This window comes from Archocentrus centrarchus, chromosome 18, assembly GCF_007364275.1.
Source record: "Archocentrus centrarchus isolate MPI-CPG fArcCen1 chromosome 18, fArcCen1, whole genome shotgun sequence".
Classification (NCBI taxonomy): domain Eukaryota; kingdom Metazoa; phylum Chordata; class Actinopteri; order Cichliformes; family Cichlidae; genus Archocentrus; species Archocentrus centrarchus.
Window position 1 is genome coordinate 17,173,302 of NC_044363.1, and position 24,052 is coordinate 17,197,353.

At 43.1% G+C, this 24,052-nt stretch overlaps 1 protein-coding gene across 4 annotated transcripts in view; it reads left to right on the plus strand.

The window, feature by feature from the left end:
* The first annotated feature begins 1,184 nt into the window (after nt 1–1,184).
* The window catches only part of arhgef11 (Rho guanine nucleotide exchange factor (GEF) 11), a 29,889-nt gene continuing 7,021 nt past the window's right edge, over nt 1,185–24,052 (plus strand). The window contains exons 1-39 of one of the 4 annotated variants that reach the window (XM_030753191.1): nt 1,185–2,861; nt 3,343–3,378; nt 6,087–6,178; nt 6,275–6,379; nt 6,960–7,009; nt 7,118–7,175; nt 7,260–7,459; nt 7,568–7,639; nt 7,862–7,969; nt 8,467–8,515; nt 10,122–10,159; nt 10,297–10,389; nt 11,201–11,269; nt 11,377–11,481; nt 11,806–11,904; nt 12,083–12,125; nt 13,266–13,362; nt 13,486–13,608; nt 14,252–14,275; nt 14,432–14,558; nt 16,308–16,401; nt 16,771–16,800; nt 16,995–17,121; nt 17,252–17,455; nt 17,700–17,747; nt 18,080–18,228; nt 18,358–18,498; nt 18,889–18,965; nt 19,072–19,197; nt 21,438–21,555; nt 21,637–21,785; nt 21,903–21,978; nt 22,058–22,240; nt 22,334–22,415; nt 22,509–22,583; nt 22,776–22,831; nt 22,931–23,083; nt 23,233–23,466; nt 23,803–23,910. In XM_030753191.1, coding sequence (XP_030609051.1) covers nt 2,827–2,861; nt 3,343–3,378; nt 6,087–6,178; nt 6,275–6,379; nt 6,960–7,009; nt 7,118–7,175; nt 7,260–7,459; nt 7,568–7,639; nt 7,862–7,969; nt 8,467–8,515; nt 10,122–10,159; nt 10,297–10,389; nt 11,201–11,269; nt 11,377–11,481; nt 11,806–11,904; nt 12,083–12,125; nt 13,266–13,362; nt 13,486–13,608; nt 14,252–14,275; nt 14,432–14,558; nt 16,308–16,401; nt 16,771–16,800; nt 16,995–17,121; nt 17,252–17,455; nt 17,700–17,747; nt 18,080–18,228; nt 18,358–18,498; nt 18,889–18,965; nt 19,072–19,197; nt 21,438–21,555; nt 21,637–21,785; nt 21,903–21,978; nt 22,058–22,240; nt 22,334–22,415; nt 22,509–22,583; nt 22,776–22,831; nt 22,931–23,083; nt 23,233–23,466; nt 23,803–23,910 — 3,853 coding nt within the window. In that variant the 5' untranslated portion in view covers nt 1,185–2,826. The remainder of the gene's footprint in view (nt 2,862–3,342; nt 3,379–6,086; nt 6,179–6,274; nt 6,380–6,959; nt 7,010–7,117; nt 7,176–7,259; nt 7,460–7,567; nt 7,640–7,861; nt 7,970–8,466; nt 8,516–10,121; nt 10,160–10,296; nt 10,390–11,200; nt 11,270–11,376; nt 11,482–11,805; nt 11,905–12,082; nt 12,126–13,265; nt 13,363–13,485; nt 13,609–14,251; nt 14,276–14,431; nt 14,559–16,307; nt 16,402–16,770; nt 16,801–16,994; nt 17,122–17,251; nt 17,456–17,699; nt 17,748–18,079; nt 18,229–18,357; nt 18,499–18,888; nt 18,966–19,071; nt 19,198–21,437; nt 21,556–21,636; nt 21,786–21,902; nt 21,979–22,057; nt 22,241–22,333; nt 22,416–22,508; nt 22,584–22,775; nt 22,832–22,930; nt 23,084–23,232; nt 23,467–23,802; nt 23,911–24,052) is intronic. The other 3 variants (XM_030753194.1, XM_030753193.1, XM_030753192.1) reach the window with 3 other exon arrangements.

Consider the following 24,052-nt stretch of genomic DNA (forward strand, 5'->3'; position numbering starts at 1 on the left):
ACCTGCATATTAACCAGTTATCCATCCCTTATTTATTCCAGCATGTTTGCGGTCTGCACATATAAATGTGCTATAAATGTTTGTTGTGTGTTGCTATTGCTTGTATTGTCGGTTTGCCTATTCGGTTTGTTATTGGAGCTTAAAAACAACACAATCAACAAAGTAATGGGTAGCAACCAAGAAGTATACCAAACCCGGTATAAGTCAAAAACATGCTATTTATTTAAAATAAAAATGAGCGCAGGGCAGAGGCAACAAAAACTAAAAACAGAGCTAAACCTGGAGTCCGGCCACATATTGCGTGCAGGTTTGAGCCTAGAGCATTTGTGTAAGACTGAAATGTGCACGGCTGCAGCGGCCCTACAGCCACAACTCCATGGCTCATTCCCTTGACACCAAATCTGCAAAATCCATTGTTGCTTTCTCCCATGTCCATCTGTGTCTGCTCTGTTAGGTCTCCTATGCTCCGTGTTTCTCTGTAACATCCGCTCCGCTTCATTCCCTCAGTCCTTTTTTTTTTTTTTTTTTTTTTTTTCTCCTCCCGTGTCTTCCATCCTTTATATAAAGGTGACGGCAGGTGTTGTCCACGCCCTTAATTACGTGGCAGGAAGTAAGAATCCCACAAAAATAAAAGCATACAACACAAACATTAAAAAAAAAAAAATGCAACAATAAAAACCAATGAAAACACACAGAACATTAAAACTCCACCACCATTCTTCCAGAAGCACATTTGTAAGATTAAGACTCTGTGCAGTTCTTCCACTCCAAATTCACTCATCCATGTCTTTATGTTGTTGGAACAGGAAGGGGCCATCCCCAAACTGGGAGCATTAAATTGTCGAAAATGTCTTAGTATGCTGAACTGGAACTAAGGGTCCGAGGTCAACTCCTGAAAAACAACCCTACAATAATCCTCCTTCCACCAAACTTTACACTTAGCACAATGCACTTGGCCATGGACACCCATTCCACGAAGCTGTCTGCACCCTGTTTTTGAGCTAATCTGAAGGCCACCTGCTTGGTTTTTATACATCTGTGGCCATGGGAGTGATTAGAACTGAATTTGGATGGGTGACTGAATATTTTTGGCAATGTAATATATCAGGTTACTGTACTTGCAGTGCGCGGCCCCATCCAAACCAGGGCGCTGTTTATTGTGTGTCCTAGAAGGATATGGTGGTGGATCAGGAGCCAGTGAAGACAGCAAGATACCAGCACAGCATACAGCTTTATGTTAAGGACTGTCACTGGAAAGGAGATAAATATATGCCACGACGATTCTTAATTAGATCCAGATTCTTGTGGCAGGTCACGGGAGAGGAGCAAACCCTGCTGTACCGCTGTGGTTCTGGAAGTAAGACCTGAGGTGGAGCTCTTTCTGGAATCGTATTGCCTTCTGGCTAACACGCTAATATGACACTCTGTGTGTGAATTTTCACGCAAAAACAGGACTCTTGGATTTATCGAGCCGGGCGCTTGAATGGGCTTCCGCTTTCTTTCTCATTGTGACATCCGACTGCTCGCATGCAGCTAAAGTCATGCTGGCCTTTCGTCTTGCAGACGTAGCCGGTTAGCAGACTACCCCGGAGGCTCGGCAGGTGAAAGCCGCGCACGCAGCGCTTGGGTCGGCGTGAGATCTAACGCCATGCCGCTGTTTGAAAGAGGCCGATTCGTCGAGCTAACTTCACCGAGCTAACGCTAGCTGGAATTAGCAGGCCGCTTTAGATAGTTATTATTCCCCAGTCAGCTAATTACAAAAGCTACAGGTGAAAAACGTGGTGCACCTTTCGCTTTCTTTTTATACTGTGCTTACTTTATAAGCCCTGACTGCAGGGTTAGCCAGTGGCCAGTAATCTGCTAATTGGCTAGCTCTTTAGTTAGACTGTAGCGTTAATGCAAAGCCATTTGTAGCGTCTGGTTTTGCTGTTGTTTACACTGTTAAAATCAGATTATTTTCTTTATCTTACAGCTAGCTTGGAGGAGTGATAATGTGGCTTGTAAATGTACTTTTACGTAACTAATGCACGCTGTTTTGTGTATTCAGAAATTTGCACTAGATTGCCACATACACATCAGTATAGATCATATCATCTTCACTTAGTGGAGACTTTTTAATCATTTCCAGTGAAAGCAAACGAAATATCAAAACTAGTCTGAATGGGATCATTTAGGCTGGCACCTCTGCTGAAGCCTCCACATGTAAACAAGCCTGAGTCAAGTGCGTGTCAGGTTTGCATTGGTACTTTTTTAATTGCACTTAATCATTAAATAAGCAGTTAATCCTGTGCTATTATCTAAACACTATTTATGTGTGTTTAAGCAGTTACCTTAAGCCTGACACAGACAGTAAAAAAACATGGGATGTTGTTGACCTCCTGGCGCATAGCGAGACATAACAGCCCATCCATTCATTCATGATTGATGACCTGCGAGGAAGTAGGTTGTCCTTCATCCATTTTCCACTACAGCTAAACCTCTGCACCAAGCCATTAACAGTCCATATTTATTCCTAACCACTAATGTAAATGAGTGAAGATGAACCCCGGGGAGATTTGAGTGTTATAGTTTTAGCAGCACTTTCCTTGTAAATCCTATGAAGCCTAAAACTGGAGCCAGTGGTGTGGAACATGAAGAACTCTGTGTCTGATCTGAACCTGCAGCCAGGTAGTGTGAAGATCTGATCAAAGAGCCACAGAAAGGTGCCGCTGTGCAGACAAGAAAGTTGAAGAGGAAAGAGATCATGATGGTGATAATAAAAGCAGCCCAGTGACTGTTTTGAATCCCACACCAAGAAGCAGAGGAGTGTTTAAAAAGGCTGCAGTCATGAGTCTCCGCCAACCCACCTCCACACTGGACAGGTACGAGCCTCACATTCGCAACACCCAGACGGTTTATGTGGTTAGAAATCTTTAAGCCTTGCTCCAAAAATGTAGTATTCCCAGATTGGCAGTGTCTTTATCTGACTGATGTTCAGTGCGGGCGGTGGAAGAACAGCTCAGACAGCTTGTTAACTTCAGGAATAAAGTGAAAGATTGCACAATAATGCATATTGATATGATTCAATCTGCATTTTTTTTGGCTCTGATGTTGCATTGTGACTCTACAGCTGCTTCTGCCAAAAAAAACCCCAAAAAACTTGTAGTGTACCTCATTTTGTTTGTTAGTGCCTTTCATCACCACTTTCACCACATAGCCCTGCACCGTGTTTGTGCGTTCTCTTGTGCCATGCAGCTTTGTCTTTATCATGTGTTTTTCTGTTTCTCCTGCTGTCAACTGTTTTCCCTTGTGCACGTGTCTGCTACCTCCCACTGCTGTGTCTCTGTGTGTGTCATGTGACAGCAGGGCAGCTCATAAGAAAACCAACCAACTGTTCAGGTAGGACAGCTGCCCGATGATTGCAGATGTCAGGGTTTGGGGGTTAGTGAAGCCTACAGATTGTACAGCTGTGGCAGCAGATTTCTCAGTGGTTGGCTGCTCTTGTTATTTCACAGTGCTTTGGAGGGGTTAAGAACTCAAGATACAAGAATAAAATGCAAAACAAAAAAAAACCAAAAAACACATTATATAAGCATAATATGTGCCATAACTTACTGGGATGCACAGTACATGCAAGAATGCTTAAGTTTAAAGTGATGAACAAAAAATGAAATCTGGATAAGTCACATCAGTGTTGATACAAGTGCAATGGGCTGCATGAATGCATTCTTAGTCGTTTGTTTTACTGTATATGAACGGTTTCATTCACTAAAGTTTAAAATAAGGTTTTGCCAGATGGCCAGGAATATCAGGAAAATGCATGGATTTCTTCATGAACTATGCAGGCCAGTTATGCTTATGTGTGCACTCAACCCCCAAAGGCCCATGCTGAGGCAGGGCAAACTCTGATATAAAGTGATGAATGTACCTAAATACTGCCATTCTCTTAAAGCCGCTACCATCACATGCTGGAATAACACTAATGTGTTAAATCTGTCCCATAACCGTGAACCCGGCTGACACCCTGCACCGTAACCTACAGCATAACCCAACGTGCACCTCCCTGGAAACGTAACTACACATTGGCATCAACCGTGCAGGTCTAAGTGCTGGCAATAGTGACAGCCACCTGATTACTCTACATTGTAGCCTCTATGTAGATTCACTGCAAAGGTCTAAATCAAGTGTCAGAAATGTGTACAGTGTCATTTGGCAACAGTAAAAGGGTTCCTACTCCTGATTTGTCAGGTGTGGGGGGTGAACTTTGCCATCTCAATTGAATACGCCTTCATAATACTCTTTGTAAACACAGACCCAGCTAAATAGCCATACTTGTTACACTTATATGAAGTCCGCTGCCTGGTACACACATCTGGCTCATGCATTGTAATGTAAATTCTCCATGTCCATCCATCCATCCATCCATCCATCTTCTGCCATTTACTGGGCTTGGTTAATAAGCAGAGAATCTCAGTTATCAAGCCATCTCCCCCAGCTCATTCAGGAGAACACTGAGGTGTTCCCAGGCCAGCCAAGAGATGTAATTTCTCCAGTGTGTCCTTTGTCAACTCTGTGGTGTCTTCCTGGTAGTATGTGCCTGGAACACCTTGCCAAGAAGGTATCCTAGTACGATGCCCAAACCACCTTAGCTTGTTATCCTGATGAAGGGGTTTGCAAGTCGCAATGATCCCAGGAGCTTTGTTGTCAATGGGATTTGCTCCTGGTAGGGTCTCTCAAGGGAAATTGGTCCTGAATGAGGTACCAGATGAAGAGTGATTCAGATGACACCCTATAAAGTAGAGAACAGGAAACCAGTTCACCTTGATAGAGTTACAGGGGCTCCGTCACAGGCCTTGAGATGGGGTTCCCGGTCGGGCGTAGCCTGAAGAAACAACATGAGCCCACCCTCCTGTAGGCCCACCATGTACAGGTGATGATAAAATTTACGTTACTCAAACCCAGGCAGACTTGCTGATGTGGAAAGTTAAATAAAGGCTTAAGGGGTAGGGTTGGGAATAATGTTGTGAAGGAGTGTATTTTAATCCAAACCACAATCTCTTCCTGAATCCGATCAAGTAGGTTTTGGTGCCTCAACTCTACCACTGAGTGAAAATAAAAAGTCTGTTAAAATTAAACTAATCATTCAGTCGTGTGAAAACAAAGCAAAAAGCTCCCAACAGGACGTGAACTGCAGTCTCCCAGCAGAGAGAGTTGTGATTCATGCCACCCTTGCCTTCTGCTGCAGACTTTGTCGTAAACAAAGCTGTACTATCTTGAAATCCAGTATTGCCACAGCTGGAGCATCAAGGCACAGATGCTGAAGGACACCTTGTGTTGAGGGTTTGGCCAAGAGTCCAAACCCTCAACATCTGTAAGGAGTAAATTGATACATTCAAGAAGCCAAAAGAATTGAAGTAAGAAGGAAAAAAAAAAAAGATCTATCAAATTTTTTTTTTTTCTTTTTAAATGCCTAACCCTTAACTGACTGATCGGTTCAGTACTAATTGCCTATACGAGGAGCTTGATCAGTCCATTATTTGAACCTCTTTGGTGTGTTCTTGCGTCATACCCCTCCATATAAATATATTCCTGGAAGTCATGGCTGCTTTCAGTGTTTACAATCTGTAAGAGTCTGAAGGGCATTAGGACGGTTTGAGCAGTCTGTCCCCTCTCGGTTTGTTTCTGTGTTGATTTCTCTCTTCTTTGTTCTGAATATCTCCTTGTTCTCTGTTCCCTTTCTCCCTTTCTCTGCTTCTTCCTTCTTTACTGTCATGCTTCGCTTTCAGCCCTTTTGCTGCTTGGTGAGTTTTCCTGTCAAGTGCCATCTTGTATCACCCCTGCTATTCATATACTTATCACTGTTACTACCCCAGCAAATATAACCATGTCCCTCCATTGAATCTCCTTCTCTCCCCTCATGTTCTGCATTCCTGGCTAAGCTTTTTGGCCCATTCCAAGACTTTTGATTTCTCTCTCCTACGGTGACCCTCATGTTTTTCATTTATTCCCTTCAGAGTTGTTGTCCCTCCCAGAGCATTTTCCTAAATTGGCCTGTTTAGTATCATGTCATACGAAGCCTCGTTCTGTCTCTCGTCTTTCGAATCCAGGCTCAGCAGTTTGACAATTGGGGATTCGGAGCGTAAATCTTCTGCCCCTCAGCAGAGAGAGCCAGCAGCAGAAATTATTACTGACAGCACAGGTAACTGGGACTTAAAGTGGGTTACTTTCTTGTTGAGAGTTTTACTATCATTTAATATCCTCCCAAAACTGTTTAACTCTTCTTCTTCTCTCCCAGTCCCTGGTCTTGTCCAGAGATGTGTGGTCGTGCAAAAGGACCAGCTGGGTTTCGGCTTCACAGTGTGCGGAGAGAGAGTCAAGCTGGTGCAGAATGTCCGACCAGGTGAGACTCGTGCACAGGGATGCTGCGTTCGTGTTGTCATAGAAACAGTATTAACGATGGATGTAGCTATAGTGACATCATCCATTGGTGTGTGAAGTCCCGTTTTGAAGCCTCAGTGAGCGCCATCGCCATCATGGACTTGTGAGGGGCTAATACCATGGATAATCTGCCCTTTTTTAAGAAAAAAACAAAATAGCCTGAATTTGTTATTCAACATCCACCAAAATGAGCGACTGAGACCATGAATTCGGCAGGAAAGTGTTCCTTTAATCTTTGAATATTAACAGGCATTAAATGAATGTGATACAACAAGTAATAGCAATTTATTTGCTAAAAGAAGAGCCGCAATCAATAAGGCTCATACTGGATAGGACAGCACTTTACATTTTATGGGTTTCTGTAACCAGTTGTTATAAAGAATAATTTTTCTAATCCGGTCTGATCCGGATGATGTGGTTGGCAACAGTGACTCAAATATAGCCGTGGTTATAATTAAGGTTTGCACAAGAGCATCTCTGAATGCACGACACGTTAAACATCGGCATTAGTTTGAATGTATGTCTGTGTGAATCCTCTTCAGGTGGTGCAGCGGTCAAGGCTGGTGTTCAAGAAGGGGACCGAATCATAAAGGTTTTTACTGCTTTCCATTACTTCAACCCCCCCCCACCCCCCACCCCCACCCCCACCCCCACCCCCCAATAATGGCATTGCTGATTTGCTGTCTGTTATTCTGTTCAGGTGAACGGCTCGTTGGTGTCCTCCATGTCCCATCAAGAGGTGGTAAAGCTCATAAAATGTGAGTATAAATTAGGTTTTAATGGTGACGCGTGTTTGCGCTTCTTTCTTTAACCTGATTCTGCGATCGTTTATCATTTCAAAGCTGGAACTTACGTCGCACTGACACTACAAGGGCCACCTCCATCAGCCACCTCCTTGCCCTTGGAGCCCCTCACTGCTGATCACGCCCCTAATCAAAGAACGTCTCTGGGCGGGGAGGCTGCACCCCCTCCACCTCCACCCTTGCCCTCTGGAATGAGCAGCACCCCCTCCCAAAGGATCACAGGACCCAAACCACTACAGGTATGTGGAACTTTGCGAAGGATTTATATTATCCAGTTGATGCCTCCTTACCAGCAAAGCCTAATCAGTGATTTACTGTTATTTTTGTGTCACATTCTTTTTCTTTAGAACACAGAAGTACAAAAACATGCTACTCAGATACTCAGGAAAATGCTGGAGCAGGAAGAGGCTGAACTGCAGGTATTCGTACTCATGTACAAACTAACCCTGTTGCAGATACAGATGCACAGAAACCTTAAAGAAAAATCCAGTCCATGTCTCCTTTCATCGGCATATACTTGAATCTTTTAAAAAAAAAAAAAAAAAAACTCCCTTGATACATCTTACTTATTAGTTAAAATAAAAATATTGTGCCTAAAATTTGCTGTTAATAACCAGATTGTGTGACTGACTGATTTGCAGGACTTGCTGGACGAGCAGTTGAGGAACCCGTCGCCGTCGCTGGAGGAGCGGATCGAAAGTGCCAAGAGGAGAGCTCACCAAGTCAGAGTGAAGATTCAGCAGGAGGTGGTGAGGAGATCAGGCTGTTTTAATCAGTTACAAAGTTCCTGTATTCACTGAAAGCCTCGTGTTATATTCACTGTTTATAAGTCCATAATCCCATGCACTGGGCCACACAGTAAAGAGAACAAACCAAATTACTGGAGTGTAAAATATGACCAGATAAATTCAGTTAGGTTCATGAAGTTATCTGGAGGGAGCATCAATCAGAAAGATGTGAGGCGTTCGTGTCCTCATACTTGGTGTTGCTGCGGTTTGCGTCAGGGGGGCAAAACTAATAATTCTGTTAAGCAGATTTGCCGTTCTGACTGTATAATGTTGACATTGTGAAAGGGTTTAAAATTGATATCGGTAGTTAAATATGATTTAATTTCTATTCTGCAAACCATGATTGGTCCAAAAAAAAAAAATCTAATTATTTTATCATAAAGACAATAAACAAGCGGAGCTTCTGTTTAAAGCGTGTGATTAAACTTGGATTAACTTGCTTTGTTCTGTGTTCACAGGAGGGAACGCGGGCAGAGTCTGTCACAAGCTACGTTATAGCAGGAGAAGGTTTGTATCTCTGTCTTTTTTCAGGTTCATTAAACCGTTTACTGGTTGAAAATATATGGTACTGTGCAAAAGTCTTGAATCACCCCTCATTTCTTTATATTTTGGTTCCATGGAGCCAGAATTTCTTGTAATTCTTAAAGCGTTGTTGAGCAATAGCTCTCCAGTCTTCCTGAAGGTCTGTTATAGTTCAGGTCAGAGGTCAAGTTTACTGAAAATCCCATGAACACAATAGCTCAAGGAGGGAGGTCACATAGGACTGTTTTCTACCAAACCATGCATGAATTCACTCAGGAATGACATCATACAGACAATCTGTGACTCTCTGGAATTTGGCAGCCTCGACACTATTCAGGCACTTTTTTTATTTTGCAGGTTTGTCAGTGGCTATAATGGTGTATAATAAATAGTATAATATTTAGCTATACCAGCAGCACTGTTTCAGTCTTTTGACAAAATGACATTTGAATCTTTTCCCAATTTGCATTCAGTGAATTTCCATAATGATAATAACCCTTCTGCTGTCAGACTGCTGTAGCTGAGTGGGTTTTCAGGCCAGGGCACAATTTAATAGCAGAGGTGTTAAAGATGTTCCACACTTATTGTTTTTGACATAGGTCTTTCAGGGGCGAGCCGGCAGGCAGGCAATTTTATTATTATTATTTTTTTCACACTGAACAGCTTTTGTGGCTGCTGTGACATGAAACTCATCCAGCAGGCTCAGTGGAAGGAAAGCTGTTTTTTTGTGTGTTTTCAGAGGAATGTTTTTTGTTTAAGCAACTTTGTACCTTCAAGGGAAAAAAAAAAAAAAAAAGCACCTAACTCGAGGGATGAACCAGTGTTGTATCTACAAATAGCAAACAAAGAACTTGTTTTAAGTTGTATCATTAGTCACTTTGTTACTAACAGTTGCAAAAACATATCATTTGTTCCCATTTCTTTAGTTAAATCTATCAAAAATGCCAAAGATAACAGTTTGACAGACATAAAATACAAGGTGATTACCAATTAGCTGAAAAGGTGCCATATCTCACCATGGTGTGTACCTATAAAAAAATTGTCCTGGACAAGTGGAGGACAAAAGAAAAATGTGCAGATGAACAGGATCTGAAAGTCATGTCCCAAAGAGGCAGGAAAACTACAGCAAAGTTCTGACACAGGACCTGAGAGAGATGCATCTGGACCTTCAGCTGATCCATCTACTGTTCACTGAAGCCTCAGTGGATTAGTGGCTGTCAAGAAGCCGTTCGTAAGGAAGGGAATTGGGAGAAAAGGCTGAGGTGTGCCAGATTACACGAGAACTGGACTGCAAATCAGTGGCAACAGGTCTGATGGAGTGATGAATCCAAATTCTACATTTTTGTTTCTTATTGTTGCTGATATGAATGGAGGCGTCTACAGCCATCTGTAAAACACGGTGGAGGCTCTGTCATGGTTTGGGGCTGAATTTCAGACTTTAGCACAGTACTGTCTGTGTGGCATGTGGAACCCCATTGTTTAAGTTTTCTGTGTATAGCCCAAAATGTGTCTCTTAGGCCTCATACACTAAAAATATTAGTTGGACTCGGTTGCTTTATAATTGGCTTCCAACCCTTCTGTGCTTCCACAGGGCGTCTATCAATGGACTCCAGTGACGGAGACATGGAGGTAGGCTCCACAGACAGTTTGTTTTTTATAAATAAGCTAGCAGGGTTGTTTGTGTGTGCTTGTGCATGTGATTCTCCCACTCCTCCCGACCCGCTCGTCCTCCCTTATTCCTTCATTCTCCTCGTCCTCCTCCCCAGGCCTTTGAGAGTCCCCACTCCTCCCCTTCATTTTCCTTCCGGACCCCCCTACACCGACGCCAGAGGTCCGACACACACACCCTGTCTGATTTGGTGAGATTGACAACACATGTTCACATTAGGGATTGTTACAGTTTTCTGCTACTGTAGCCACACAGGACTAAAGAGTAACAGAGGATGGAGTCAGGGTTTGAAATAAAAGTTTTAACAGCCACTCCAGTGTGAATCCCAGTCCCCCAAACTGAGTGTAAATCATTGCATTCACTCACAGTGGTTAAGATAAATGTATGTGTTAGAGGAAGGACGACAGACAACTTAAAAAAAAAGAGAGACGGCACCATGTAATGCATCACTTAGTAATTTTCAGATTTAGCAAAATCATGTGGTCATTACCAAATCAGACTGGATGTTATTGATTGCTTTTGTAAAGCGGAGTCAGTAAGTGCAGATAGGATGCCTTGTTACTGCAACATTCCCAGTCCTCAAAAACCAGAGCTGCATGTTCTGTATGGTTCACTGTGCCACACCAACCCTGCAGGGCAACGATTGCCTGCCTTCTCAGACATGTTGCTCTGTTCTTTCCTGCCCTGATCATTTCTGCCATACTTTGATTTGCTGCTCTTTCAAATGCATGAGACGGGCACCGAGAAGATGATTTATCAGCACAAGTATGTTCGTAGTTCATTCGGGTGTTTTGTAGATCCCTGCATGAATTTAAACACTTTATGAATTAAAATGCGTGCGTGTGTGTGTGTGTGTGTGTGTGTGTGTGTGTGTGTGTGTGTGGTGTGTGTGTGTGTGTGTGTGTGTGTGTGTGTGTGTGTGTGTGTGTGTGTGCGTGCGTGCGTGTGTGTGTGTTGCCAAAGGTTTTCCATTTTCTGAAATCTATGTGTGTGTGTTCAAGGGTGGAAAAGCCCAGATCATCGGCCCTGAGGAGGAAGATGAAGAATGTGATGGCTATGCATTTAATGAGGTGATTAATATTGTTTTTATCTCTTCTTCTTCTTTTCTTTTTTGGCCTCTTCTTTTTCTTAGGTCTTACAGTTTCCTCCCATCATATTTTTCCTGTCTTTCTCTTAGATGGACGGCCCATTCCAAGACATTGAGTTGTTAAAGGCGCGACCAGCACACATGACAGTGTTCATGAGATATGTCTTCACCCAGCTACTGGATCCCAACCCTCTGGTCAGTTTGGATTCTGTTTGAGGTTAAATGTAATGGAAACAAGCTTTTTTTTGGGGGGAGGGGGGTGTTTCTCCAAGGATTTTAAAGCCTTTGTTATGTATGGTGTGCGCTGATATTTTATCTTTAATTGTCTTTAATCTTTAAATTCAATCCTGGTCATTTAAAGCATCTTTTTTTATAGCATCTAGATAATTGCTGATAATCCAGAATCTTGTGTATATTTCCATTTAATTGCTGCATGATCACACTAAACTACACAAACACAATATGTGTAAATCTGTGTTTGATTTCTTACATTTGCGGTTGTTTTTGCATCTGCAACAGCTGTTTTACCTGTCGGTGGAAGCTTACCTTGGCTCCAGTCCTAAAGATGCCCGCGCACTCGCACCACAGATCTGCTCCCATTTCCTGGAACCAGATGCCGTATGTAAACGCTTACCTTAGTGATTTTAATCTTGCACCGCCGTGTGAGTCTCATCCCAGTATTAAATGAGCAGTAGTGTTAGTGCCACACTTACTTTATGACGCCCAGTTATCACAGCGACGTTACCGATGCAGCATAACTGTTAGAAAGAAAACATTCTCTTTTTTTTTGTTACAGCCCCTGAAAATTAAAGTGCGAGAGGAGTATCTTGCAGACATCGGTAAGGGACCTCCAGTCTGTCTTCTGAAACCAAAGCAGTGGTTTTGAATATTTTTCTGGCATGCCCTCCTTCAGTAGCCAAAAATAAATCACCATTGAACACCCCATAATTTTTTTTAATCAATCATTAAACTGAATTAGGAAAGTAAAGGTCTTCACATTGTGGCATCACATTTGTATTAGGATCAGTTGTGCCCATGAATAGCACAGGTCCAGTGAATACACAGTGAGTGTGGGTGTTTGACTTTATACACTCACTGGCCACTTCATTAGGCATGCCTGTTCAGTGCCAGTGTCAGTGTTTATTTATATAGCACATTTCATAACTGTAAACTGAATGTGCTTAACATAGAACAGCTGATCAACTGTTTATTAATGCAAATATCTAATCAGGCAGTCGCATGGTAGCAGCTCTGCATTTCAGCATGTAGTCAAGGTTACCTGCTGAAGTTCAAACTGAGTGTTTTCAGTAATTGCTGATCTACTGGGATTTTCCCACATCACCATCCCTACGGTTTACAGATAATGATCAGAAAACGAAAAAAATGCCCAGTGAGCAGCAGCTCTCTGGGTGAAAATGCCTTGTTGATGTCAGAGGTCAGAGGAGAACGGCCAGACTGCTTTGAGTTGTTAGAAAGGCAACAGTGACTCAGATAAACATCGTTGTAACTAACATTGGGTAACGTTGCCCAAGACCATCTCTGAATGCATGAGGTTCAGAGATGGTATTGAAGCAGATGGGCTGCAGCAGCAGAAGACCACACCGTGTGCTGCTCCTATTCATCAAAATTGGTTAACTGAAGATTGGAAAAACTTTGCCTTTGATGAGTCTCTATCCTGCCTTGTATTAACGAGTTAGGCTGTTGCTGGTGGTGTAAAGGTGTAGGGAACACCTTCTTATTAACAGTGTTAACATGTACCTAATAAAGTGGCCAGAGAGTGTATTTTCCTCTAGTCATCCACTTATGCAGTGCCTCTTTTGCCACTAGGGGGAGCCTGTTGACCAGTTTGGGAACAACTAAAATAAAAGTAGAAATTGAAATCAGTCAAATCACTTTTAAGGGTTCATAATATTTTGTTGAAAGCCAGAATATTATTGTTCTGACTCACTAACTGTATCCACTGTTGTTTTGTGCATTAGAAACTCGGCTTCATGCCCAGGAGGACATCAGGGGACCTCTGTCTGATCTGCAGCAGCAAGTGCTACCAGACATCCAGGACCAGATGCAGGACTACAGGTACATTATCATAGTTTCATTTTGGGTTTTTTTTGTTTGATTATTCAGTGAAAAATGTGTTGTTGGTCCTGGTTTCTCCATCTCAAGGCCCTACATTAACCTTTGGCTCGTGTGTTCTAACAGGAACAAGCAGATGATGGGTCTCGGCTCTCTGTTTGGAGAAGGAGACCTGCAGCACCTTGATGGAGATCCTTTGAAAGAGAGACAAGTGGTGGACAAACAGGTCGTCGCCCTCTGGGAAATCCTGTGAGTCTGTGACTTGTGCGCTTATTCCTGTTGTATTTATTGTATTATTTTACCCCCAAAACTGTAAAGTTGAAACACGTCAGGTTCATATTGAAGGCACTGATTCGTTTTGCTGCCAAGTGATTCGGTTTGCTTTAAAGTCTGTAAATATGTCGTTTCTTGAAAATGTGACACGTTCTCCTGTGTTTAAATACACATCATAACCACTGAACTCAAAAATTTTAAACTCCATTTGAATTTAAGTTTATTTCATGGGTCTAAATCTACCTCTTAAATAATTAGGTTTATGTCTCTACTCATGTTCTACACACACACACACACACACACACAAAGACTGAGCCAGATTTGCTTAACAGCGTAGTCGTTAGACGTCCTATAAAACTGTTATTACAAAGCAAGTGAATGAACTCACTGAAGCTATCATGACAAAGGTCGTTTACCTCAGCTGCAAACACTGGAAAACCACATGACATTTATTCCTTTGACGTTATATACACACAGAAGCTGCTTCCTGTCACATGACTGTGGCACCTTGCTCTTTTTCTTACGCTCGTGTTGAACTAAATATCTGTTTGAAAAAGTGCTTTTTGTTGCGCGGGGAGTTAAGAACCTTTTAATGTCTCTGTTTCTGTTCCTGCTGCAGATCCAAGCATGAGGAGGACAGAAGGTAAAAGAAGAGTCTCAGCTGTTGGAGTGAAATATAACACCTACACCTGCCTGAGAGATGAACTAATTCTTCACACCTTCTATTTGCTGGTCTCTGCTACTCACCTCGTCCTCACCTTATTTGTTCTGTCTCCTCCCCCTCACTGTCCTCCCTCAGTTCTCCTCTGGCTTCAGCTGTGCTCCTATACCTGCGTCATTCTGGCATCAAGCTTAGAGACTCCAAGGTCTTCCCTGGCCTGACCACGGAGAAGGACAAGTGGCTGACTTTCTTAAAGCCTAAAAAGGTAAGAATGGAAACTGCACTCTTTGAATGCCTCTTAATTACAATATCTTGTCACCTTCTGCAGCTTGGATTATGAAGCTGTATTTTGTTTTTAAGCTCAGGAGAAATCAGAGATTTTCTTGGCATTTTAATCCGTCTTCTATGGAAAAAATGGATAAACAGTGTTTCTATAACTCAACAAGAGTAAATAATGTGAACAGGTTATGTACACTCATTGGTCACTTTATTAAGTACACCTTGCTAGTACTGTGTTGGACCCCTTTGTCCTTCAGAACTGCTTTAATTCTTCGTGGCACAGATTCAACAAGCTGCTGGAAACAAGAGACAAGAGAGTTCGGTCCATGCTGACATGGCAGCATCACACAGCTGTTGCAGATTTGTCAGCTGCACATTCATGATAAGAAGCTCCCGTTGCACCACATCCCAAAGGTGCGCTGCTGGGTTGAGATCTGTTGACTGTGGAGGCCATTTGAGTTTTAGTGAGCTCAGTGAAATGTTCAAGAACCCAGTTTGAGATGATCTGAGCTTTGTGACATGCCGTGTTATCCTGCTGGAAGCAGCCATCAGAAGATGGGCGCACAGGTGGTCATAATACAGCAAAACTAAGGTAGGCTGTGGCGTTTAAACGATGCTCAGTTGGTGCTAAGGGGTTCAGAGAGTGCCAAAAAAATACCCCCCCACACCATTAGGCCCTGTTTACACGAGAACGTTTTCAAGTGAAAACAAAATTTTGTTGCATTTCGGCCTCCTGCTTACACAAACGGTGTTTCCAGTCCCTGGAAATCAAACTTTTTGAAAATGGGTTCCAGAGTGGAGCTTTTTCCAACTCCACTGCGACATGCACACTATGGTTGTGACTCCTATACTCACACCGCCAACTTCTGGCCTGGCAATGGGAAATGTTTAGTTTTCAATGTCTTGCGTTTCCGTGTGAATGGAGATCATTTTTACCAAGTTTCCATCTGAAGGTGCTATGAAAAAAAACGACACAGTTTCCACCGGATCGTTCTTGTGTTCAGCAGCCTGAACAGTTGATCTGAGGCAGGATGGATCCATGCTTTCATGCTGGTTACACCAAGTCCTCCACGAATGTGACCGTAGAAATCAAGGCTCATCAGACAAGGCAATGTTTTTCTTCTGTTGTCCAATTTTGGTGAGCCTGTGTGAATTATAGCTTCACTTTCCTGTTCCTAGATGAGTAGCACTGGGTGAGTTATTGTTGCCTTCTTAGCAGCTTGAAGCAGTCTGGTTATTCTCCTCTGACTTCTGACATCAGCAATGCATTTCCACCCTACAGAGCTGCTGCTCACTGGATAGTTTCTCTTTTTCAGACAATTCTCTGTGGACCCTACGGATGGTTGTGTGGGAAAATCTCAGCAGACCAGCAGTTTCTGAAACACTGTGGCACCAACACCCATCCCTTGTACACATTCACTTAAATCACTTTTCTTCCCCATTCTGAACTACTAAGTTTGAACTTCAGCAAGTCGTCTTGACCGTGTGTCCAGGCTTAAATGCACTGTGCTGCTGCCATTTGATTGGCTCGTTAGATATTTGTGTTACTGAGCAGTTGAGCAGGTGGACCTAACAAAGTGGCTAGTGTGTGTGTGTAGAGTGATTGTTTTACATGACTTTTTATTATATTTTAATTCTTTCTGTAGGATCTGAAGTTTACTTTTAAGCATTTATTCTTATATCTGCTTAGATGTTTGTATTTTAGTAAAGACTGAACTCCAGCCTCTCTCCACAGCTGAGCGGTACCAAGAAAGAAAAAGATGGAGAGGATAAAAAGCGAAATCCCATCCTGAAGTACATCGGCAAACCCCGGTCCACATCCCAGTCCAGTAAATTCAACTGCACAAACACTTTTAATCCAAACAAGAAGCTTTATAAATCATTATTTTAATCTGACGTCTAGACCCAATTCATGGTCGAAAGGCTAATGCTTCATGCAGTATTTTGACATTGTTTAAAAAAATGGTTTAATCAGGATCCATAATGAAAATATGAGTCTGTCAAAGCTCTGTATCGGGTGATGGTACGCTGACACACAACAATCAGATGCTCTCACTCATTGTGCTTGTATTGATTTCTTTTTGTCCTTTGTTGCCCTTTTGTTGCTTTTTCCTGGTTTCACATGTTGATTTTTGGGATTTTCATTGTGTCATTATTCTGATTTTGTTGTTTGTGTTTGGCTCACTTTGATTTTGTAGCATTCCATGTCCCGTTGTCACCCACTGAAGGTACACAATTTGTCATTTCAGTTTTGCTTTTACTCTTTTGTGCAAATTTAGCTTTTTAGGAAACACACTTGATTGTATTTCCCCATGTTTTAGACACATACTGCTTACTGTGTGTGTGTGTGTGTGTGTGTGTGTGTGTGTGTTTACTATTTTATTGTACCATTAAAGTAACAAAGTAGTGTCTGTGTTGGCAGTCCGGCCTGGCAGCGTCAGGAACATCATTCAGCAGTTTGAGAATAACTCGGAGACCGGAGAGGAGGGCGGTGACGCCGCTGACCCGCAAAGGCTCTCCTCCAGCAGCCTCGGAGATGAAATGGACAGGTAGCTGCACCTGCAGTATAAATTCAGAATCGGCTCGTAGCATCTGGGTGAACCTGAACCTCATTGATGTTTTTATGATCAGCTGATTTAGCGTTTTCAGTTTGTTTTCTTTGCTCTCTCGCTCTACCAGTCCTCTACCAGTCCGCCTGGCTCGCAGCGAGTCGTTGAAGGCTCAGGGAGAAGGGCGACGGCGGGGCATCACCTCAGCAGCAGAGTCTGTCCCCCGCTCTCGTAGTGATGTGGACATGGAGGACTGTGGGGATGAGAGGGAGGGGTCAGGCCTGAGGCCGTTGCAGCACAGCGCCTCGTCATCTGCATCCAGCAGCTCTGCACGGTAAAGATTCACTTAGCCAGATGCGTTGGGGTATTCACGCACAGTTTCCTGTTAACATCTTGGCATCTTCTCCGATTCAGGCACTTTAGCAGCCTAATGGCAGGCTCTGATTTCACATTAATTAAATGTGCTTCAAGGAATCAAAACCCTGCCCTTAAAATAAAGTCTTTTTACCCCTGATTTCACCCTGAGAAGTGTAGGTTTTCACCTCATGCCGTGTCTGTCTCCACTCTCTCAAACTCAGGTCTCTAGAGAACCCTACACCCCCATACACCCCTCGGTCTAGACGCAGGTGAGTTAAATTGCTGCCACCGTAGATGGACAGGCAAAAGAAATAAACATGACATTCATGTGGATTTTTTGAAGATGGAAGTTGGGTTCACAAGTAGGAAATTTTGGTTTTCAGTCTTACGGTTTCACAAAGTTTTGGTCTCAAAAATGTTTTTCTTTGTTTTTTTTTTAAATGTGTTTTGAAATGAAAGAGTGTTAATCATGAATTGGCATTTGCTTCTTTTTTGTTCCTCTTCATCTGTGTTCATGCATCTGTCGTCCACTGTCGTTCCATCCATCTGCATGTACACGTCGGTCCACTTTGTCCACACGTGTTTCTGGATGTGCATGTAGGAGCATGGAGTTACCGATCGCTCTGCTGCCGGACGCTGCGGTGCTGGAGGATGATGTGTGTGACAGTAAGACCTGGCAGGAAACCGTTTCCCCTCAGCTCCTCGCAACACTCAGTCCCAGGGAGGTGGATAGACAGGCTGTGATATATGGTAGGAGTTCATTTCAGTATTCGCACAAGAGAGAGCAAATTTTTTCACTTTTATTTTTTTTCTATCTCTCCCAAATGTCTGAAGAAGTATAAACCTTTCCTTTACCTCACCTGTCCTCATCATATTTAGAGCTGTTCACCACTGAGGTGTCACACCTGCGAACCTTACGGGTCCTTGACCAGGTTTTCTATCAGAAGATGAGGTCTGTCCTGAACTCTGACGAGCTCGCCTGCATCTTCCCCAACTTGCCTCAAGTTTACGAACTCCACGGTCAGTCTTTGAATGTGTCGTAGCTGCGCTAAAGACCTGTGAAGTGCCGCATACAGGCCTGGTTAATAAAAATGTAACTACATATAAGCGCGTTTGAGTACTTTGAGTTGCTTTATGTTGACGGCGCTGTGTTGCTAGGTAAATAATAGTAAATGAAGCAAATACTGAGAAAAAGGTCGTAAGATGTAAGTGTAATCTCAGCCTGCAGCTTTTCTAAGTCTGTGGAGACACACACGGCATTACATTACTGTCCTACTTCACTAAGGAAACGCTTTGTTGTGCAGCTTTAAAATAACGTATGTTGTTTTATGGTTAATTTAAAGATCTGCTAGACTTTAAGATTCTTTTAGTTCTGTGTTTCAGTGTTGCTTTTGTGTCACTTCTCTGCAGCAAGTCTGTGTGAGGCGATGAATAAGCGAAGAGAAACTCCCGTCGTTCAGGACATCGGGGATGTTATTCTGGCCAGGGTTTGTTTTGCACCTCACATCTCGATGGCAAATTGAAATATGTTTGTTCTATTCAGTGTGTTAACCGTGTGTGTGTGTGTGTGTGTGTGTGTTTGTGTGCTTCTAGTTTGAAGATGCAGCTGGAGACGAGTTTCAGGAACAAGCGTCCCAGCTGTGCCGTCAGCAGTCTCAGGCTCTGGAGCTCATTAAGAGCAAGCAACGTAAAGACCCTCGCTTCGCTCAGATTATCCAGGTACACACGTGCACACAGCCCCTGACAGAGCACATGAAATATTTATTTAACACACTTTGATGCTCCTTGTGCTCATTAAAGCTTTATGCAGTGAGCAGCTCGCCTGAAGTGTGTTTATGTAGGAAAGCTGTGTTTCTTTCTAATTTACTTACAGTTAACAGCAGCAGTGTGTACACTCTTGTGCAATATCCAGTGATTCAAAATGGGGGCACCTTACAGTAACTGCATCCTTCTAAGTAAAGCACAATAGTTTAGATTTAGTATATAACAAAAGTAAAAGTCCCACAGTGGGAGCTCTGTTCTTTTCTGAGACTAAAATGTTTTAATATTGCAATTCTTTGTATGTTTGTTTTCATTTTTAATGACATGACCTCTTTTGCCATGGAGGAGATCAGTGTTGCATACATTTCTGGAGAGCTTTTCTTTTTGGCTTCAAATGAATTTACATACTTTCCGGTTCACAGTCGTCCCTTTTTCCCCTCCTTGTACAGAGGAACATGAATACAAGCTTTTCTGTGATGTAGATTAAGGGTTGTTTCTACAGCCTCTCATGATTCCATATTTAACACCTTTTGCACTTGTGAAGCCCTGCGTCCTCACACTCCTCTTCACATCTGTGCTATACTGTCAGGATTATACAATCACTGTGAGAATCCTGAGCAGGTTCTCACCAAACATACTGGATGGCATCTCTGTCTGAAGCACTTTTCTGTCTTTGCTTTTTCAGCACTAGACTGAGAAAGTAGGAGGACAGCGGCTGCAGCTGTATCTGCGCCCCGTGGCTGCAGCAGCGTTTAGGCAGATTTTTAGTTGGTCGCTAATGTTTCTGATTCCTTTTTAAGTCTTTGTGAAATCATCAGTTTTCAGTTCCCTTTTCTGTGAAGCAAACATGCGGCTATAGAAAGAAGGTAAAACTTTGAACATCTCTTACTGATAAGGAAATTATAGATGTGTTTTGTCACCTTGAGTTTCTACTTCAGTGGCTTTATTTAAAGTGGGGTTTTCAGTCTTGATGACATGCTCTGCTTGTCAGCATGCACCCGCTTCATTAGGCACAAGCTGCCAGTATGGGGTTCGACCACCTTTTGCCTTCAGAACTCTTAATTCTTCATTGCACAAAATAACAAGGTGCTGGAAACTTTCCTCTGAGATTTTGGTCCATATCGACACAATAGCATCACACAGATGCTGCAGTTTTTTTTGGCTGCACGTCCATGATGAGAATCTCCTGTTCCACCACATCCCAAAGGTGTTTGTTGATTGAGATCAGAGGTCAGTTGAGTTTCGTGAACTCCTTGTCATGTTCAAAAGAACAGTTTGATACAAGCTTTGGGGCATAGCGTGTTGTCCTGCTGGAAGCAGCCGTCAGAGGATGGGTACACTGTGGTCATCAAGGGATGGACATGGTTAGTAACAGTACTCAGGTAGGCTGTGGTGTTTAAATGATGCTCAGTTGGTACTAAGGGGCCAAAGAGTGCCAAATAACATCCCCCACACTGATACAGCACCATCAGCAGACTGAACTATTGATCCAAGACAGGATGGGTCCATGTTGTTTACACCAAATTCTGACCCTGCCATCCAGATGTTGCAGCAGAAACCGAGACTCATCAGACCAGGAAATATTTTCCAGTGTTCTGTTGTTTTGGTGAGCCTGTGTGAATTGTAGCTTCAGTTTCCTGTTCTTAGTTGACAGGAGTGACACCAGTGTGGTCGTCTGCCGCTGTAGCCGTCTGCTTCAGGGTTTGATGTGTTGTGCATTTGGAGATGCTCTTCTGCTTACCTTGGTTGTAACGAGTGGATATTTGAGTTACTGCTGCTGTCTTATCAGCTCAAAGCAGTCTGTCCATTCTCCTCTGACCTCTGACATCAGCAGTTTCTGAAATACTCAGAGCAGCTTGTGTGGCACCAACAACCATGCCATGGACAAAGTTACATTTATTCTCCATTCTGATGCTCCGCTTGAGCTTTAGAATGTGTCCATGTGTATGACTGACTGATTAGACATGTGTTAAGGAGCGGTTGTACCTAATTAAGTGGCCAGTGAGTGTAGAAATGATCTTTTTAATCAGTTTATTGCAATTAAAGTGATACTCAACTAGGGTGTACTAAATTTCTTTAGAGGATAATTGATTATTATTGTACTACGAGTATTACGAGTTGTAATCTAGCTTTGAAAGTATATTGATTTAGCATAAAATGCAGGATAAACATCTGTTTGCTTTTTTTTTTTTCTTCAGGAGTGTGAGGCGAGTCCTCACTGTCGCAGGCTGCAGCTCAAAGACCTGCTGGTGTCAGAGATGCAGAGACTCACAAAGTACCCTCTGCTGCTGGACAAAATCATTAAATACACAGAAGGTGAGGAAACCAGATACACAATAAAATGTGTCAAATAAAGTGATGCTGTTAAGAACAGTAATCTTACTGATTTATTTTTAGAGGGTTCATCGGACCTCCCCTTGCTCCAGCGTGCACAGGCATGTTGCAGAGGGATTCTGCAGAGTGTCAATGAGGACGTCAGGGAAACGGAGCACCGGCAACGCCTCAGCGAGTACCAGCGCAGGCTAGATGCTACCCCACAGTTCAAGGTGACAGAGGAGTTTAGCTAGTTAAAATATTCTTATTCCGATTCTAATAAAGGCTGACAGTGATTGATTTTTAACCTGGAGTAGTAAATTGATTTGTTTGACTCTTCTTTTACACAGAATCTGGACCTCACCACTAAAAGAATGATCCATGAAGGCCCTCTCATCTGGAAAGTTAACAAAGACAAGCAGATAGGTGAGCATCGCGGTGGTGATCATGTCCACCAGTTTGAGTTTCACACCATTTAATCAATGTGTCTGCTTTCCTGTGTCAGAGATCCAAGCGCTGCTGCTGTCAGACTGCCTGGTCCTCCTTCAGAGGGGCCCAGACGAGCGGCTGCAGCTGCGATATCCATCCAGCAGGTTGGGTGGAGGTGGAGGAAGCAGCGGAGACAGCAAGACCTGTTTTAGCCCTCTCGTGAACCTGGAGTCACTGCTCGTTCGCTCAGTAGCTACAGGTACACCTGCAGCCTTATGACTGTCCGTCCTTTAATATTTCACAGCCGTCCTTTCGGTGATTTTAATGTCCGCATCTTCTGTTTTCTCTGCAGACAACAAAGCCCTTTATGTTATCAGCACCACAGAGAGGCAGATCTATGAGCTGGTGGCTGGAACGCCATCCAACAAAGACATGTATGCTGTTTTCTGTGATTGCCATTTACCTGAGGACTTGTATGCTTTGCTGTGCTGCATATCTGACGCATGTCTTAACTTCCTGTTAAACAGCTGGAAAGATTTACTCGAGAAGGCCATCTCTTCAGCCAGTGGATCATCACCGTTGCTCAATCACAGCTCAATGTCGTGAGTAAATTTGATGCATTCTTTTGATTTATGATCATATTTGCATGAAAAAGATCATCTTAATTTTAAGCATTGTTTATGATGATCTGTCTTCTTTTGACGTGTTTATTTTATGCAAACATATTTTTTAATAATCTCATCAAGTCATAAACTACATGCACAGTGCTGTTTGTTTTTATGAATTCCCTTCAGTTCCCCCAAGCTACGCAGCGCTTCCCCCGTCTCAACCAGCAGCACCGTCTATGGAGGTAATAACCACACTGATCGTCAGCCTCCAATATGTACAGTCTGCAGATGTTTTCAAAGCTTTCTCTGAGTTCGCTTCCTGACTGTTGCAACTCTTCCAGATAACTCTCTGACGGAGCAGTCAGACTCCACGGAGACTCACTCCACCAGCGATGACCCCATGCTCTCCGACAACACGCCTTCGGACCAATCGGAAGCTTTCATCCGTCGTGACAGACAAGAAGTCGGTGTGGCAGAGGCTGCTTTGCAAGATGGTGAGAGTTTGTATGTTTAATGGTGGATTCTGTTTCTTCTGGTTGTGGGATTTAAAAAGAAAGAAATCGAAGCCCTGACCCTTGGTTAACACTAATCCAAAATGTGTTCTCTTCTTCTTCTTTTTTTTGGGGGGGGGGGGGCTTCACAGTCGAAACACTGCGGCAGCTCATATTACGAGATCTCGAAGAGGACAGTTGGAGCCACGATTCAGATGATACGCCCACCAATGAGACGGCCGCTGAAAGGAGCTCATTCACTGAGAGGCAGCGACCGGAGTCTCTGGAGACGGTCCTCAACTACTGCACCGATGAATGGGACGCCGAGCCAGAGGAGCTGCTGCCCGCAAAGACGGAGAAACCCAGCGTTCAGGTTGTGAGGAAAGGTAACGGATCCCGTAGAGAGAACCTGGCCAATGAACACCTTTAATTTTTCAGCAGCTGCTCACTCAGAATTCTGTTCTCAAATAATTCAACACTTCAAAACAACTGCACCGTTGTTTCCAACGAGGTGACTGCAGCTTACTACATTTTGCTTGTTTTTAAGTGATACCTGGGTGGGTATAATGGCTGCCTTTCTTTGCATGTTTTCTCTCTTACACACTTGATCTTCTCTTTTTCTTTGCTGGTGAGAACACAATGACACACTTAATTCCAACTCTCCACTCCTTCACACCCTTCAACGCACTCCTCTTTGTCACAAATCTGTCCTCTGTGCATAGCCGTGGTTGTGGGTCCTTCTTCTTCTTCTGTCCCTGAAGACATCACTGATGATGTCACCCTCCCCTCCAATCAATCATCCAAGTCAAGAAGCGAGGCCAAAAAACAGGGTAATAATGACCAAATTGGTCCACAGCTGTAGTTTTTTTTTTTTTTTCCCCCATAGGTATAATAGATAAAGAATATAATATTTTTTTTCTGTGACCTCACTTACTAAAACACTTTGTTTCTTACCACACCTCTGTGCTCCAG